Source organism: Jaculus jaculus, chromosome 10 (assembly GCF_020740685.1).
Source record: "Jaculus jaculus isolate mJacJac1 chromosome 10, mJacJac1.mat.Y.cur, whole genome shotgun sequence".
Lineage (NCBI taxonomy): Eukaryota > Metazoa > Chordata > Mammalia > Rodentia > Dipodidae > Jaculus > Jaculus jaculus.
Window position 1 is genome coordinate 114,012,780 of NC_059111.1, and position 16,017 is coordinate 114,028,796.

At 45.4% G+C, this 16,017-nt stretch overlaps 1 protein-coding gene across 3 annotated transcripts in view; it reads right to left on the minus strand.

Moving 5' to 3' along the window:
- Window positions 1-16,017, minus strand: part of Dpp6 (dipeptidyl peptidase like 6) — an 802,942-nt gene that overhangs the window by 330,098 nt on the left and 456,827 nt on the right. For all 3 annotated transcript variants that reach the window (XM_045160238.1, XM_045160236.1, XM_045160237.1), the window contains exon 2: window positions 12,392-12,506. In XM_045160238.1, the coding sequence (XP_045016173.1) occupies window positions 12,392-12,506 (115 nt within the window). The remainder of the gene's footprint in view (window positions 1-12,391; window positions 12,507-16,017) is intronic.

Below are 16,017 nucleotides of genomic sequence, written 5' to 3' on the forward strand. Positions count from 1 at the left end.
GTTGTTCATGGAAAAACACAGGTGCAGGGAACTCCTTTAAGTAATGAGAAAAGAAGTTAGCTTTTTTTTTTTTTATCTCTAGCAAGGTGGAGATTGGGAGGACATTCCTACCTTCAGTTTGGGGTCCAGTCACACTAAACTACCTAACAAATCTACCCGACTCCCTCTGAGAAGGAGGAGGAGGAGAAGCAGGAAGAGTCATAGTGAATCAAAGAGCCGCTCCATTTGCAACATTTGCACAAGGCATCATTCAAGAATCCAATGGCATCATTCAACAAGCAAGCACAGCCCGTGACATTAAGGGTGAGATGAAAAGGTTCTGTGAGCACCCGAAGCATCAAGTCTGCGCCATGCAGTGCGCGCTGACTGGGCACTGGACAGGCACCACTGGCCCTCAGTAGACTTCTCTTTCAAGTACCAGAAGGGCAGCCAGTGATGCCTCTGTGTGCTGCTCCTATTTCCTCAGAAAGAAGTTTGCTACATGCCATAGCATCCATACAGCAGAAGCCGTGAGATGTGAATCAAGGTGACAGGGACTCTGGGGATTTCTGACCTAGATCTGAGGGTGGCTGTCTAGCTGCCACAGGCTATGCACTGATGGAGGCTTTGCTGGGGACCAAGAAGCAGAGTCACCCAGAGACAGCAGCAGAGGCGCAGCAGGTCGGGGACAATGTTTTCCTTTTATCCAGTGAGATCTACCGCAAGATACATCAGAATCTATTCTTCTGGAGAATGGCTCTGGAATATCCCAAGAACTAAATAAATATAAGCAGGACAAGAATGAAAGTAAACCGCTGCATTTGAGAATAGTAGAGAAGCTGAAAAACCAAAGCAAACAAAAAATCCCCTGTCCGATACAGTTCTGACTCATTCACCACTGATCATGCCTTCTTTTCTCCCACTTGCCTCCAAGTGTGCTCCACACAAGGTTGGCTTTTTCCTCCTCCTTTTAGGAGAGGAACAGTGACTTGATCTGCACCCTTCTTGTTTTAAGAAAGGAATTGCAACCTCATCTTTCCAGAGCCTGATACATAGGAGATGTTCCACTGATTTCTTTGGAATGAAGAAAGCAATTGTCTTTACAACCTGCCCTTTGCTTTTATTTTTACTCATCTTTCTGCAACAGACTTTCAGCATTGCTGACCTCTGTGGTTTGCAGTCATGTACAAAGTGACAATACTCCCACAGGTACTGATTTACCCTATAAGCTTTTCTCTTGAAGTTCACATCTTCAAAACCACCTCGAAAATTGAGAGCACAATATCTGAGTTGGTCGCACTGTGCTCCTCTCCTGAGATGCTGGCCACCATTCATCAGCCTGGTTTCACACGTTCCATCAAACAAGAACATCTGGTCTGGGTCTGTCCAGATTTCAGAATCCAGGACATCAGAGGAATGCAGCCCCTAGCTGCATCCTCTTCTGCGTGCCAAAATGAAAAGGTTGGAATTTCATTGTGCCTGCCTCACTCTGATCCTTTGGTGAGTCACCACCACGGAACACCCACAACTTTGCCCTGGGATCGGCACACACTACAGGTTGATCTAGTCCCTGCCCAGCCTTCCCACAAATTTGCCCTGTGATCTGTGCACACTACAGGTTGATCTAGTCCTGCTCAGCCGTCCCACTAATTTGCCCTGTGATCTGCACACACTACAGGTTGCTCTAGTCCCTGCCCAGCCTTCCCACAAATTTGCCCTGTGATCTGTGCACACTACAGGTTGATCTAGTCCCTGCCCAGCCATCCCACAAATTTGCCCTGTGATCTGTGCACACTACAGGTTGAGGAAGCTTATCAAGATGAGCCACTCTTCCAAAGGGCCCAGGAATTTTAGTGCAGTCACTGAATTGTGCAGTCTCTCCTGATATAAGCTTAGAACACTCCACCTCCAAAACAAGCCCTGATAATCATTAGCAGTCAGTCCCCATTCCCACCATTCTCCCTCAGCCCTAGAAAACACCTGCAGTGTGCGTCTGTACCCATGCTTGTTCTAGATGGTTCATAGACGTGGGAAGTGTGAGTCTGTACCCATGCTTGTTCTAGATGGTTCACAGACGTGGGATCAGGCACAGCTGGGGAGAGAAGGGCGGACTCCAGTTCCTAGAACCCCTGAAGCGTGCTGGGAGCATGGTACATGCCTGCTATCCCAGCACTGGGGAGCAAAAACAAGAGGATGCCTGGGGGGCTCATGGGGCAGACAGCCTAATTGGTTAGCTCCAGACCAATGGATGGCCCTCCTAAGAATGAGCCCAAACCCTTTGCATGCATATGTACACGTTTGCACCTTCATGCACACACACACACATGCATATACACATCCACACACATCCACCTTCATACACGCATGCCCACGCACACACACGTGCACTCACACATGCACCTTCACACACACGTGCCCCCACCCCGCACACCACACAGGTAAAATAGAAACAGCGTCAGGCAGTGTGTGCTCTTTGGTGGCTGAGTCATTCCACCTCGGCCTCATGCTTCCAAGCACGTCTGCTGTAGTGAGCACAGCCGTACTAGCACCTCGTTCCTCCTCCTCCTCCTGTCTGCCTTCCCCTTCTTCTCCTTTACACGTGTGTGCAGTGGGGTGGTGTGTGGGCACAGAGTGTAGCCGCACGTGCATCCTGTGTGCAGAGAGGACGTCCGGTGTCCCCCTCCCTCGCTCACCCGCGTGCTTTCTGGAGGTGACCTCTTGCTTGTCATTGAGCTGGCAGCCTTTGGGAGCCCGAGACTCTTCCATCTCTGCTCCCCACGAGCCTGGGGTAACGGGTATGTGCATTCACGGGGTGCTGGGGATCAATCAGAGGCCCTCAGGATTGTGTGAGAAGCACTCACCTTGAGCCACCCTCCAGCCCCAGCTTTGCTCCTTCTGTCCAGAGCTAATGGCGCTGACAACTCAGGATGAGCTTCCTGGCCACTTTCCACCCTCCATCTTTATGGATGGGTTTTGAATTTGAGTGGACATTGTGATGTTCTGAGACCATGAGCCTTGGGATGCAGTGAGTGTGCTCTATAGGTAAGATGGGTGTCAATCTTCAGGGGAAAGAAGGCAGTCTAGATCAGTGCCCAAGGCCACCATAGATGCCCATGGGCACTGCTTTTATGGAATGGGGGTCCCTTCCACAACTTACACATTGGAACCCTCAACCCCAAGGAGACTCTATTTGGAGATATGGCCTTTTAGGAAGAAATTATAGCCGAACCTTCCTCTGGTAGAAGGGAGCCCGTCTTTGCCTTTCTGTGTGCAAGAACTTGTGTACACAGAGTGACACGTGAAGACACACCTACGAGAAGGCCCCGCTGGAAGACAAGCCTGTGCCCTCGAACTTGGACCCGCAGCCTCATGAACCTGGAGGAAAGGAAGCCATGTCATCTAACCCACCCTCCTGTGTTTTGTGGCTAATGCAAAGAGGCAAACTATCTACAAACAGATGCTGTGTTTTGTAACCTTCCTAACTTATTTGCATGATCCGTTAGCAGATCCTACACAAGCATTCATCTTGTCTATAATAGAGTTCCTCTTCTTCATGTCAAGTAAGAACAACTCGACAGAGGCACCTCTTGATGGGTTTAAGAAATTAAACCTGTTCACCAACTGAACACTCGAAGACGAATCATTCAGTGACACATTACAGCCTTTCCTCTGTATTGCTTCATGCACATTTCCAACTTCTACAACAGAAATATTTAAGTACAAAATTGTGCATGTTATTTATGTTTTGCATTTAACAAGGTGAGAGAAGAGACTTCAGGCACTTTTCCACAGCTGAGAGAAAGACAGGGGGGTGGAGTGTGGATGGTGGAGGGCACATTTTTGGCATGTCAATTTACCAAGTGGCAAGAGATACATTTAAGATCAAAGGAACTAGGAATTTATACATAGAAACACTTGTACTTATTGTTATGAAATCAATTTGCAGGGGACCTAAAATAATGTCAAGCAGTTTACAACTCAGGGTGAAGAGAGAAAAGGGGATGTGAATGAGGCACATGTTCACATTCAAGGTTGGCCATCTGTGGACTCTGATCAGTAAACAAGATACTAAGAAATACAGGAATGAACCCTGGAAGAACAGAAATCAGACATGGTGAAAAGTGATGAAATCTAGGAGCTGGGGTGTGGAACTGGCAATAGGACGAACAGATTGCTATTCTGAGTTTTGTTAGTTCACACAATGTATGTTCTATTTATTTTTCTATCCATGCATATCGCCTAAACAGCGAATGCTAACACAGTCACAGTATGACCATAAGCATGTACTTGTGCCCAGACTCAGAGCCTGAGCCAGAGTGTGACAGAGTGGCAAACGAAAGCAGGCTGGCTGGACTTCTAAGGACTGTGTGGGTGTCGGGTGGCCTGGCTTGAGAGGTGTGCAGAACTCCTGACAGAGAGGCGGGTGGGTTTTCGCCCCGCATACCAGTGCCAGGCAGAAAATGCCACACACATCGAAGGGTGCCTTGGTTCTGCAAACAGTCATCTGTCCTATGAAGCTCACATTTTGAACCTGAATTTTGCTGGCTTCATCAGTTCATCTCTATTGAATTTGCCTGTCACTGCTACTTGAGTACCGATGACAAGGGGCTCATTGTCTGCTGAACATATATCAGTAAAGTGGTAATAAGAATAACCCGGGGGCTGGAGAGATGGGTTAGCAGTTAAGGAGTTTGCCTGAAAAACCAAAGGACCTTAATTCAATTCCCCAGGACCCATGTAAGCCAGATACACAAGGTGGTGCATGGGTCTGGAGTTCATTTGCAGTGGCTGGAGGCCCTGGAGCACCCATTCTCTCTCCCTCCTTCTTTGTCTCTGCTTCTTTCTTTCTCCCCCCGCCCCTCTCTCAAATAAATAAATAAAAACAAAACATAACAAACCAGCGTGGCCAGTGCTGTTGATAGCGGCTGCCTTTCCTTCTCAAACTTGAGAGACTATCAATATTCACACTAAGGGGACTACATTCCCATTGTTTTCTCAGTGGCAAAGATGAACGAGAACCATGGTTCCCAGGAAATAGGTGGCCCCAGAGACCGAGGACAGAAGCCAGGAGGTGACTCCGAAAGTGAGGTGGAGGAAGAGCAGAAAGACAGGCTCGGTAGGTGGGCTTCCGTTCCTGCCCCAAGCCCGCCTCTCTCTAGCCCAGGCCTTCCCCCAGCCCACAAGTCTGACTGCTTGCAGGACCGACCGCCTAGCATGGCCTCAGGGACCTGCTTTCTCTGGTGTTGGTGTCCTACTATGTGCTCACAGAGCAGCACAGTGTGGGTCTCAATGGACCACAGCACTGTGCTCTTGGGGTCCTCATTGCTCCTCATGTCTTCCAAAGCTGCCAGTGATTGCTGGCTTGAGGTGGCATCACTCATGTCTCTGCTTCCTGGGCCATTTCTTCTTCTGTCTAAGTCAAATCTCGCTCTGTCAAGGCACTTAAGAGCCTGCCAGATAATTCAAGGTAACCTCCTTCTCAGGATGTCTCATGTGACCACAAAACACATGTCCCCTTCACCATAGGAAGTCCTTTACCATGGATGCCAGGGATCTGATCGTGGGAATCTCTGGTGGGGCGTTGTTTATCCGGCCATAGCTACTCTTCCAAGACGTCCTTCCACTCGCAAACAGCCACCGCTTCCAGAGTCGTGACTGAGTACACAACTCTCAGTCAGTAACTGAGTGGGAAAATGAGACGCAAAGAGCCTGATGAGGGGAAAGCGGGTGAGGAAGACCCACTGTCCTTCTGTCGCTTGGGCCATTTCTAGCAACTCTAATTCCTTACTTAAAAATTCAGAACACAGGACTCATTTGGACAGTACTAAGACTGGAGAAACGTGCCACGGCGACCTGACGACTGCAGGTCACTGTGCTCACACAGATGCCGTCCGTGATCAGCGCTTTAAGTAGGGCTGCGGGGAGTCTGCCTCCAAAGGAAGTGCAGCCCACTTGAGCCTGGAGCCTTCTCCTGTTCATCCATCTGGACTGTCCTTCTCCAGTTCTCTGACTTCATGCACAATAGATCTCTACGTCACTGTTCCTGTCCCTGATGTTCTTCTGGTGACAACTTACACTTCTTTTTAATTTTTTTCTGGTTTATCTTTATTTATTTATTTATTAGAGAAAGAGTGAGTGAGTGAGAATGGGCATGCCAGCACCTCTAGCCACTGCAAACAAACTCCAGAAGCATATGCCACCATGTGCATCTGGCTTAAGTGGGACCTGGAGAATAGAACCTTAGGCTTTGCAGGCAAGCACCTTTACTGCTAAGCCATCTCTCCAGCCCCACAACTTACACTTCTGAGCAGCTGTCTTTTGTTTCTGACCCCACCAGGCTGTTCATTGCAACAGCAGCTTGTGTCTTCCTCAGGGCCTTGGAGCACTTTGTCCTGAACGTTCTCAATACGTGTTTGAGACCTGCCAAGAGGTTGTCTTCTAAATGATGTGACAGACCACAGAGAAAGCAGGGTGCTTGGAAGATGGACTCTCTTTCATGAGTCATGTATGCAAGTGCACCTTCAAAATGGGATGGATAATGGAGCAATGCCCACAAAGTGCCTTTTACAGATATACATGAAGCTGCCTCCACTTATCATCTCACTGCACCCCTGAATAAGATGCCTCTAGCATCATCCTGTAGGAAAACAGCCCTTAGCACACGGGATCCTTAAGTGAGCAAGATGCACCTAACAGTTCTTCTGGAATTAACAAGGAGTCAAAACACTTAGGCTAAGATGCTTCCAGAGGCCCACTGCTACTGAAGCATGCAATTCACTTTAAGGATAGTCGTAGCTGGATCAACCAGTCTTCTCAAATTTGCTTCAGTTGAAAGAAGGATCCGAACTCACTGCTCACGTTCAAGGAATGTAGGCCACACGTCTTGCTGGGGTGGCAGACACTGAGGGCTACCTCCTTTGCGCTCATCCCTCTGACCTCTAACAGCCTTTCCAGCTAGTTCCCAGGGGTTGGCGGCATAGAAAATGAGCTCTCCTGGCTCGTTCCAGGGACACCTCTTCCTCTGTGATGGAGCAAGATGTGCCACTCAAGTGTTACCACACTGTTCTGATGCCCGCCCTGGCTGCTGACCCCAGGCTTCCTGTGTCTGGCAAACATGCTCTCCATGGCTTGGGATGACCGACTCCCCTCTGGGGCTTCCTCCTGTGTCTGCCGGCTCTCTCAGCATCTTCAGTTGCTCCTTGTTCCACGAAGCCCTTCATGAATGGGTCATGTCTTCCCGAGTCTCTCCCAGTGTCTGGACTGCCTGTAACACTCACAGCACTGGGTCTTGTGACCACCAAGGACTGCACTGCAGGCAGAACAAGGTGAAGAGCATAGCAGCGACCCATGAGCTGGGTAAGCGCCCCTGGCCCTGTCAGGACCACCACCCTTCCTGAGACTGTGCTGAGCACCTCAAGTCACAAACGTTTACTGTGGCAAAGGCAAAGAACGTACGCCGGGGCCAGTTTGGGACGCAGCGCCTTGTTCTCCCAGGCAGGTGAGGAGCTCGTTCTTGCAGCTGCAGGTCATAAAACCCTGCTGGCCAACTTACTTCTCAGGAAACATCTGATTTGCCGCAAAGTAACACAGCAAGTAGTCTTGTGGGAAGATAACTTACGCTAAGCTAACAGTTAAGAATGAATGAGCCTTTACAAGCTGAAGGAAGAAAGCACCAGTAGGTCAAAGCCTGGGGCTTCTGTCCTCTGAGATAGTGCCCACTGGTTCCCCCACTTTCAAATTAGCCAAAGAGTTCATTGTGTTTAGTTAAACCGAGCCACCCCGCTGCAGGACCTTTGGACCCTGCTGGGCAGGTTAACAGCTGTGAGGAGAGATCATGGGATCCAGAGACACAGCCACAGATGCTCCAGTGCAAAGGACCCACACCAGTGGCCCACGTGAGCACACCACTTACACGACACACTGAGCCAAGAAACCAGACATCCACACTTACATGCTGTTCATGCGCACACATAGTGCATGGCTAAATATTTACTACGTGAATGTAGGACGTAGTGCATGACTAAATGTTTACTACGTAAATGTAGGAAGCATAAACACTTAGCATCTATTCTGTAAGGAACTGGATTACCCTTGAAGAGACTTGTGCTGAGAAACGACCCCTGGGCATCCTCGGGGGTGCTGACTACATGTTTTTTTTTGGTGAGTGCCAATCATACGATCATATTCAGTTTGAAAGTCCATCCAGCAAAGTAATTTTCTTACATATTCATGTAAATATTTTATATAATTTGGACATTGTATACACATGTTATTCTTCAATTAAAAGTTCTAATATAATTTATACCAGAATTTTAAAAGACAACCTGGGACTTAGGTTCAGATGTTATACTTACAATAGCGAGAACATTTCAGTAGAATCAACTCAGATATTACATTCCTGAATAAAACACTAATGGGTCTTCAACTCTGATAACCTGTCTGTGGCCTGGCCCTGAAGTTGGCCTGTGGGAGGACATTCAGGGGTCCCTGGCTTTTAGTCACAGGCCACATAAGTGTGTTCACTGATTTTTCTACAAGCCATTGCCCATCTTTGCTGCTGAAGTCCATTCCCGGCAATGGTCAAGGGCGTTCTAATGCCAGTACCATCCTGAAAGCCTTTAGTCCCCTCAGCACAGTCAATTTCATCCCAATGCAAGAAGTGCAGCTGCCCAAAACAGGCCCCACCATGCACGACAGATTCCAGACACGTGTTTAATACCAGACAATGAAAGTGGCAAAACTGGAAGACACATTTTCATTTGGGATGACTCTGTAGCTGAATACCTTAAGTGCCTTTTTTGATTTTTAAGATGTAAACTGTGTATAACTGGTGACAATTAGACTGGATTACATAACAAAGAACCTTGAGGTAGAAAGCTGATGTCAACCTCTGACTTCCACAAACATGTGCATATACACACATGCACACCCCATACATGCTTATCCACATATATACATACAACCTGCATGCACACACATGCAAAAATATTTTTATCAAAATGGACGTGATGCAGGAGGAAGCCTGCTGCCTAAGGAATGTGCCTAAGACCCCTTCTTTATGTCACCTTTTCCCTTTTCATGGGCCCCTTTCTCGTTTCATGACCTCTACTCAAACTCACTGTGACGTAAGTATGCATATAGAAAATGAGCTGCGAGGGTCTGCATATGAGAAAGAACAGGCACGGTCTGCCTCTTCAGCCTGGATCACCTCATGTAACACATGTTCCAGTTCCATCTATTTTCTTGCAAATTTCACAATTACATTTTCCTTTATGCTTTTCCTTTGTGTATATGAGCTGCCTTTTCACTATGTACTGGTTTCTGGTTCGACATCTCAGCTTACTCTGTTCCCTTGCCATTGTGCATAGAGCAACAATAAACGGAGGCACAAGTATTTCTCTGCTAGGACATGCGGTTCTTTGGGTATACGATCAGGAATGGCCGAGCTGGGCCATGTGGTGGCTTCATTTTCAAGGTTTTGAGAAACCTCCACACTGATTTCTACAGCAGCTGCACCAATTCACACTCCAACCAACAGTGAATAAGGGCTCCTCTATGTTAATTGGCTTTTGATTAATTGGCAGTTGATTTTGAGGGAGTGTTTAGTTTCTGCAGGTTTTTATATATTCTAAATACTAATGTCCTACCCAATGTGTAACTGGCAAAGATTTTCTCCCATTCTTTGCGCAAATGTTCACTCCGGTGACAGTTGCCTTTGCTGTGCGGAAACTTCTTTAACTTCGTGTGATCTCGTGTGTTCATTCTTATGCCTGTTTCTTGTGCTATTGGGATTCTAATCTGGACACTCTTACCTGTGCCAATCCTAAAGCATTTACTCTGCTTTCCTCAAGAAGTTCCAGTGCTTCGGTTTTAAAATTAAGGTCTTTATTCCACCTTGAATTGATTTTTGTGCTGGAGCTAATTTCATTCTTCTGCAGATGTATGTCTAGTTTTGTGAGCACCATTCATTGCATAGGCTGTCTATGTCTTCTAATAGGTTTTTTTTTTTTTTCTCTCAAATTTGCTTTGGCTGTTCTGATACCTTTGTATTGCTGTAAAAATTTCAAAACCAGCTTATAACTTCTTAAATAAAGGCAGCTGGAATTGAAGTGGATCTTGATATCAATTTGAAAAATATAGTCATGTTAACAATATTATATCTTCCAACTCATTTACATGAGTTTCCTTCTATGAACTTGGGTGTTCAATTATTTCAGTTTTGTAAATATCAGTGTACCAGACTTATATTTCTTTTGTTAAATTTATTCTTAAACATCCTGCTATTCTTATTCTTTTATAATTAATGTAAATAGAATTATTTTCATAATTTGAGGTTTGGACTTTTGCATATTGGTCTTCTATCTTCCATCCTGCTGGATTCATTTAATGCTTTTAAGAATTTCTGTGGATTCCTCATGATTATATATACATAACACACATATGTAATTTATAAGTTATGCTTTCTATGAATGGAGACAGTTTTATGCCTATCTGTTTGTTCCTGCTCTTACCTAAGTGGCCTGTATAAATCTCCAATATCATGTTCAAAGAGACACAGTGAAAGTGAACAACGTGCCATGAGTGTTGCCTTAGAGAGGCAGTGACTTGTTATCTTTGTTTTTAATATGTTATTTTTATTCATTTATTTATTTGATGGAGAAAGATAGGGAGAGGGAGGGACGAAGGGAGGGAGAGAGAGACTGAATGGAATGGGTGGGCCAGGGCTTCCAGGCACTGCAAACGAACTCGACACATGCGACCCTTTGTGCATCTGGTTAATGTGGGTCCTGGGCAATAAAACCTGGGTCCTTTAGCTTTGCAGGCAAACACCTTAACCACTAAGCCATTCCTCCAGCCCTGATTTGTTATCTTACCATTAGTTAAGTGTGATGCTGGCCATGGAAGCCTGCAGAGACGCTCACTGTTTTTTTTTAATTTTTAATTTTATTTTTTATTTATTTATTTGAGAAAGAGATACAGAAATAGGCAGGAGGAGAGGAGAGAGAGGATGGGGGGAAGGGAGGGAGAGAGGGAGAGAAAGAGAGAGAGAGAGGGAGGGGGAGAATGAGTGCTCCAGGGCCTCCAGCCATTGCAAACGAACTCCAGATGCATGAGCCCCCTTGCACATCTGGCTTACGTGGTTCCTGGGTAGTCAAACCTGGGTCCTTTGTCTTTGCAGGCAAGTGCCTTAACTGCTAAGCCATCTCTCCAGTCTTTTTTAAAAAATATTTTTAGTTTTATTTATTTATTTGAGAGAGAGATATACAGAAATAGGCAGGTACAGAGAGAGAGAGAGAATGGGGATGCTCGCTCTTTACTTGGTTTAGTGTTTCTAGCTTATGAATGGTTTATCATGAAAAGACTCTTGGATTTTGCTAAATACCCAGTCTGTGTCCTGGGATAAATCCCACTGGTCATGCTACATAATATTTTATATATGTCTAGTTTCAGTTTACTGCTATTTTATAGATAATTTGGGGATCTATATTGCTCTATGCCTTTCTTTCTTCCCTCCTTCCTTCCTTTCTTTCTTTTGGGTAGTATCTACTACACTAAATAACCATACCATATTTCCACTTAAATCTTGGGCTAATGGTTTAAGTGTGCGTTATAAGTTGTCTGCCTACTGTATCTATTGATTTCTTTTCTTTCACTGTCTGAGTTTTCCATCTTAGCATCCATTACTGCGCAGTCTGCTTAGTAAGGACTGGAACTTTGCTATTTTGCCCACATATATGGGCATGTAATGTAACTGTGACAATGGATGGACCAGGCACACACTGCTCTCTATGGTGCTTGTGCTGTCCTGGGGTGTCCTCCACATGATTGTTCTAAAGACAAAGCTCCCTGGTGGGATCACTAGCCCCTCCATGCCATGAGGCTGTGACACATCCCGTCTTATCCATGCATTTCTTTATCATGGACCACCCTGTCCTCTAAGATCTCAAGGACTTCATCTTGGGCCACTCCACTCAACACGTAGGTAACAGAATTTGCTGCAGGGTTTGGTTGAAGATTCCAGAGATCCCCTGAGAGGTTCCTGACATGACTTTATATTTCATTGGCATTACCTGATGAGTACCTTGCCCTTAGCTCTCACTCAATATACATTGCCATAATAGTTTCACTCAACCTTCATGTAATACCCAGAAATAATCTGAGGTATATAACAGTATAATATCACCATCTTTAAACTTACTGAGCATGAACATGCAATTGTTCATTTAATGTATGCCAACCATTATGAGAAGTCAATAAGTGCACCAAGAAAAATTAACTTGATTTTCCCCTGAATGTATATTGTGTAACTTTTGAAGGTGCAATGAGAATCAGAATCTGCCAAGCACAAGTTCTAGAATCAATAGTTATTGAGGAAAAACTACACTCTTCCTACTGTTAGCAACTGGCTTACCTGGCGTCAGCAGGATGACCGAGGTGACAATCAGGGAGCAGATGACCAGAATGACCAGCAGAGCGATTGCGATTCCTTTCCAGTTTCTCTGCGGAGGATTACTCCCCACCAGCTCCTGAGATCAAGCAGACAAAGAGGAGCCCCGTGAGTGAGTCAGGAAGAATAGCAAGAAGCCAGCAGTGGTCACTGAAAGCAAGCACAGCACAGTGGCAGAGGCGCCCCTGCTCTCGAGACTGCCACCAGGGCTTTTCTGAGCCTTTCCGCCAGCAGTGCCCAAAGACCCACTCTGTGTTCCTCTCCCCATGCCAGGACGATGCTCTGAGTCCACAATGCAGCTGGTACGATGCCATGCATCTAGCTCTGCGTAAATGCAGTGCTGCACCTCCTGGTAAACCAGACTTCAACCTAGGGCGACCATGGAACTTTGTCATAAGTGCTTTTCATCCCCACAAGGTCTCCACAGAATCAAACAGAGGTATGATGAAATTGTCCAGACTAAGAGTCTTTTCTTTTTAAAATATTTTATTTTTATTTATTTATTTGACAGAGAAAGAGGGAGGGAGAGAAAGAGAAGGAGAGAGAGACAGAGAAAGAGAGAGAGAGAATGAGCGTACTAGGGCATCCAGCCACTGCAAACGAACTCCAGACGTGTGCACTCCCTTGTGCATCTGGCTAACATGGGTCCTGGAGAATCCAACCTGGGTCCTTTGGCTTTGCAGGCAAACCCCTTGGCCACTAAGCCATCCCTCCAGCTCCCAAAGTCTTTTCTTGTCTTCTTCTTTCTTGACATCTATGTTGCTGAGTTTCATCATGAACTGCCAGGTTTAAGTACTTAGCAAATATGTGCCAATGTCTACCAACTTCAGTGAGTAACTTCTAATCACCATGTCCCCTACAGCTCCATGAACAAGCTTTCACAATTCCTAAGGACTCTTTCCCGGGTAGCTCACCTGCCCATCTCTCTTCTAGGCTTGACCACCTAACTTGGAACCATACATGCATTGTAAGAAATGCAGAAGGAGTGCTATATCTGGAAGCATCACTGAAGGATGCTAGGAATTTAATCAGGTTTATGGGGTCCTGGAGGCCAAAATTTCAATTTCTTTTAAATTAGGGTGATCATATACTTCATCATCCCCACTGGGATTCCTGGAGCAAAAGGGGTGGAACTGAGGGGAATATAAGCAGCGCACATAACAGTTACAACTCTTCACAGGACTAGTTGTCCTTTGGCAAAACATCTAGGAAAACCTATTAATGACAATGAGTTTCTGATACCATGATTTTGTACAGTATAACAAGCGTGACTGTGGAGGACTCAGATGGATCCTTTCAACTGACTAAACAGATAGCAAGCTATGTTTAACAAGTTATTTGACTTAAAATTAGTATTATTAATTCTATGAGAGAAAACCTGGTCAGAATAGATCTGAGAATGTCGTTACATATAATGCCTGCTATTACACTTCACATTAGCCAAACCAAACTGAGATAGAGTAGAGAGGTCGCCAAAGCAGGTATGAAATATTTAATTTATTCACAATGGGATGCACTTGGAAAGTACTGGATTGTGAAAGCAATGTTCCGTTAATCAAGGGCCATGCTTGGCCCAAATACACCACAGTATGATATATAGGTCAAGGCTAAATGTAGGCATAGCTAATGACACAGTTTGTCTAGAGTGATGTCAGATGATGAAGGTGTCTGTAGATTATGTCATGTGAGGTGAGGTTGAAGGAAGTGTCTATGTCCTGTGAGGTGATGTTGAAAAGAGTGTTTATGTCACAGTGTGAGCTGAGGCTGAAGGAAGTGACTGTCATGTGAGGTGAAGATGAAGGGAGTGTTTATGTCACAGTGTGAGGCGAGGCTGAAGGGAGTGACCATGTTGTGGGTGGTGAGGCTGAAGGAAGTGTCTGTCATGTGAGGTGAAGTTGAAGGGATTGTCTGTTTTGGAGAGATGAGGCTGAAGGAAGCGATTAATTTTTTTTTTTTTTTTTTGAGGTAGGCTGGCCTGGAATTCACTCCGTAGTCTCAGGGTGGCCTTGAACTCACTGTGAACCTCCCATCTCTGCCTCCCAAGTGCTGAGATTAAAGGCGTGCACCACCAAGCCCTGGAAGTGATTATTTTACCAAAGCCATATAGAGCTTCCAACGAGAGTGAAGAACAGTCATGTGACAGACGGAACTCAGTTCAGTGCAGCTTTAGACAACAGAGTGAGACCCCGGTGGGAACCCACAGAGGCAGAATAACATGGTAGTAAAACATCAGACATTAACACTGCCCAACAGTGGATGGACTGCTTCCTTAGGAAACTGACAGGATGGGGTACAGGGTGAGGGACGCGGCTTTTCAGGTATGAGTGGAAATGGATGACCTTGAATTTGCTAACACAGATAGATGGTGGAAGAAAGGATGCATGGCCGGAGGTTTCTACTGGAGATGGAGAAATGGGATCCAGGACACTTCATTTCTCTATAACCAATGACCCAGAGAAAGATTCTGTGTTGAAACCAATTCAGTACGTGTGACTGAATGGAAGCATGAGCAATAAGACAACCCATGTCCCCCTCAAGTGAAGCGGTTCTGGGTCACGGCACCACTGCTTGAGTACAGATGGGTCACACCATACTTCTCTGTGCATTCTTGAATTTTAAAAGCGGGGTAATTTTATGACAAGATGAGACATTCTTTATGAAATCACATTTTCATTTTCCGAGTTTCATTTTCAGACCTGAGGTAATTTTAATTTACTCCACCTAACACTATAGCAATAATAGTGGAAAACAGGTTGAAAAGAGAAAAATGAGAAACAATCTTGCTAATCTAACAAATGAAAAACGTTCACCTTTTCGGTGTTTCTCTGTGTTGTGGGTACATATATTTGTCTGTTTTGTTTTTAACATGGGCATAACTAAAATGTAGCTTTTACGTTAGAACAATGATTAATATTTGCTCTTTTAAATGGATCCTTAAGTTCAGAAGTTTTTTTTTCTTTTGCAGCACTTCAGCTGTTAAAAGATTTGTGCAAAACTCGCCAGACTTCCCATGAAGGGTGAAGGGAGTCAGTAGATCATCCCCCAACACACTGACTTTTGATGGCACATTTCTTAGTTGTCAGAATGGTAAAAATGAGGCTACAATATACTCCACGTTTTGCTTTTAAGTACTGCGTGCTCTTTGAAGAATACATTTTGAATCCATACCTCCATTCATTCATCCATCCACCATGTATTTTTCTAGGACTTACTCTCGGTGAGTCCTGGATACAGCACTGAATAACGCAGATAGTGACATGTTATTAACTCTAACTGAATAGCTTTCATTTTTCCAACCTTCCTCTCTTGGGGTTACAAATAATAAGCAGAGAGACCTACTAAGAGAAGGCGCTGAGAACAGAAGGTCAGAGCAATGAACTTCTTGCCTAAAGCAAGGTGGGAGTGGGCCCAGCCAGTGTCCTTGGAGCATAATTGAAGGAAGCGTGTGGGCTGACAACAGAGAGACAACCATGTAGTGTTGAGAGCAGAGGGTCACTCAGTGGTGAGGATGCATGCACTTTAGTGTGGAGGTTGGCAAGAAGCCAGAGTGGAGAATTGTGAGGGTGAGGTGACTGAGCCCATAGAGCCAG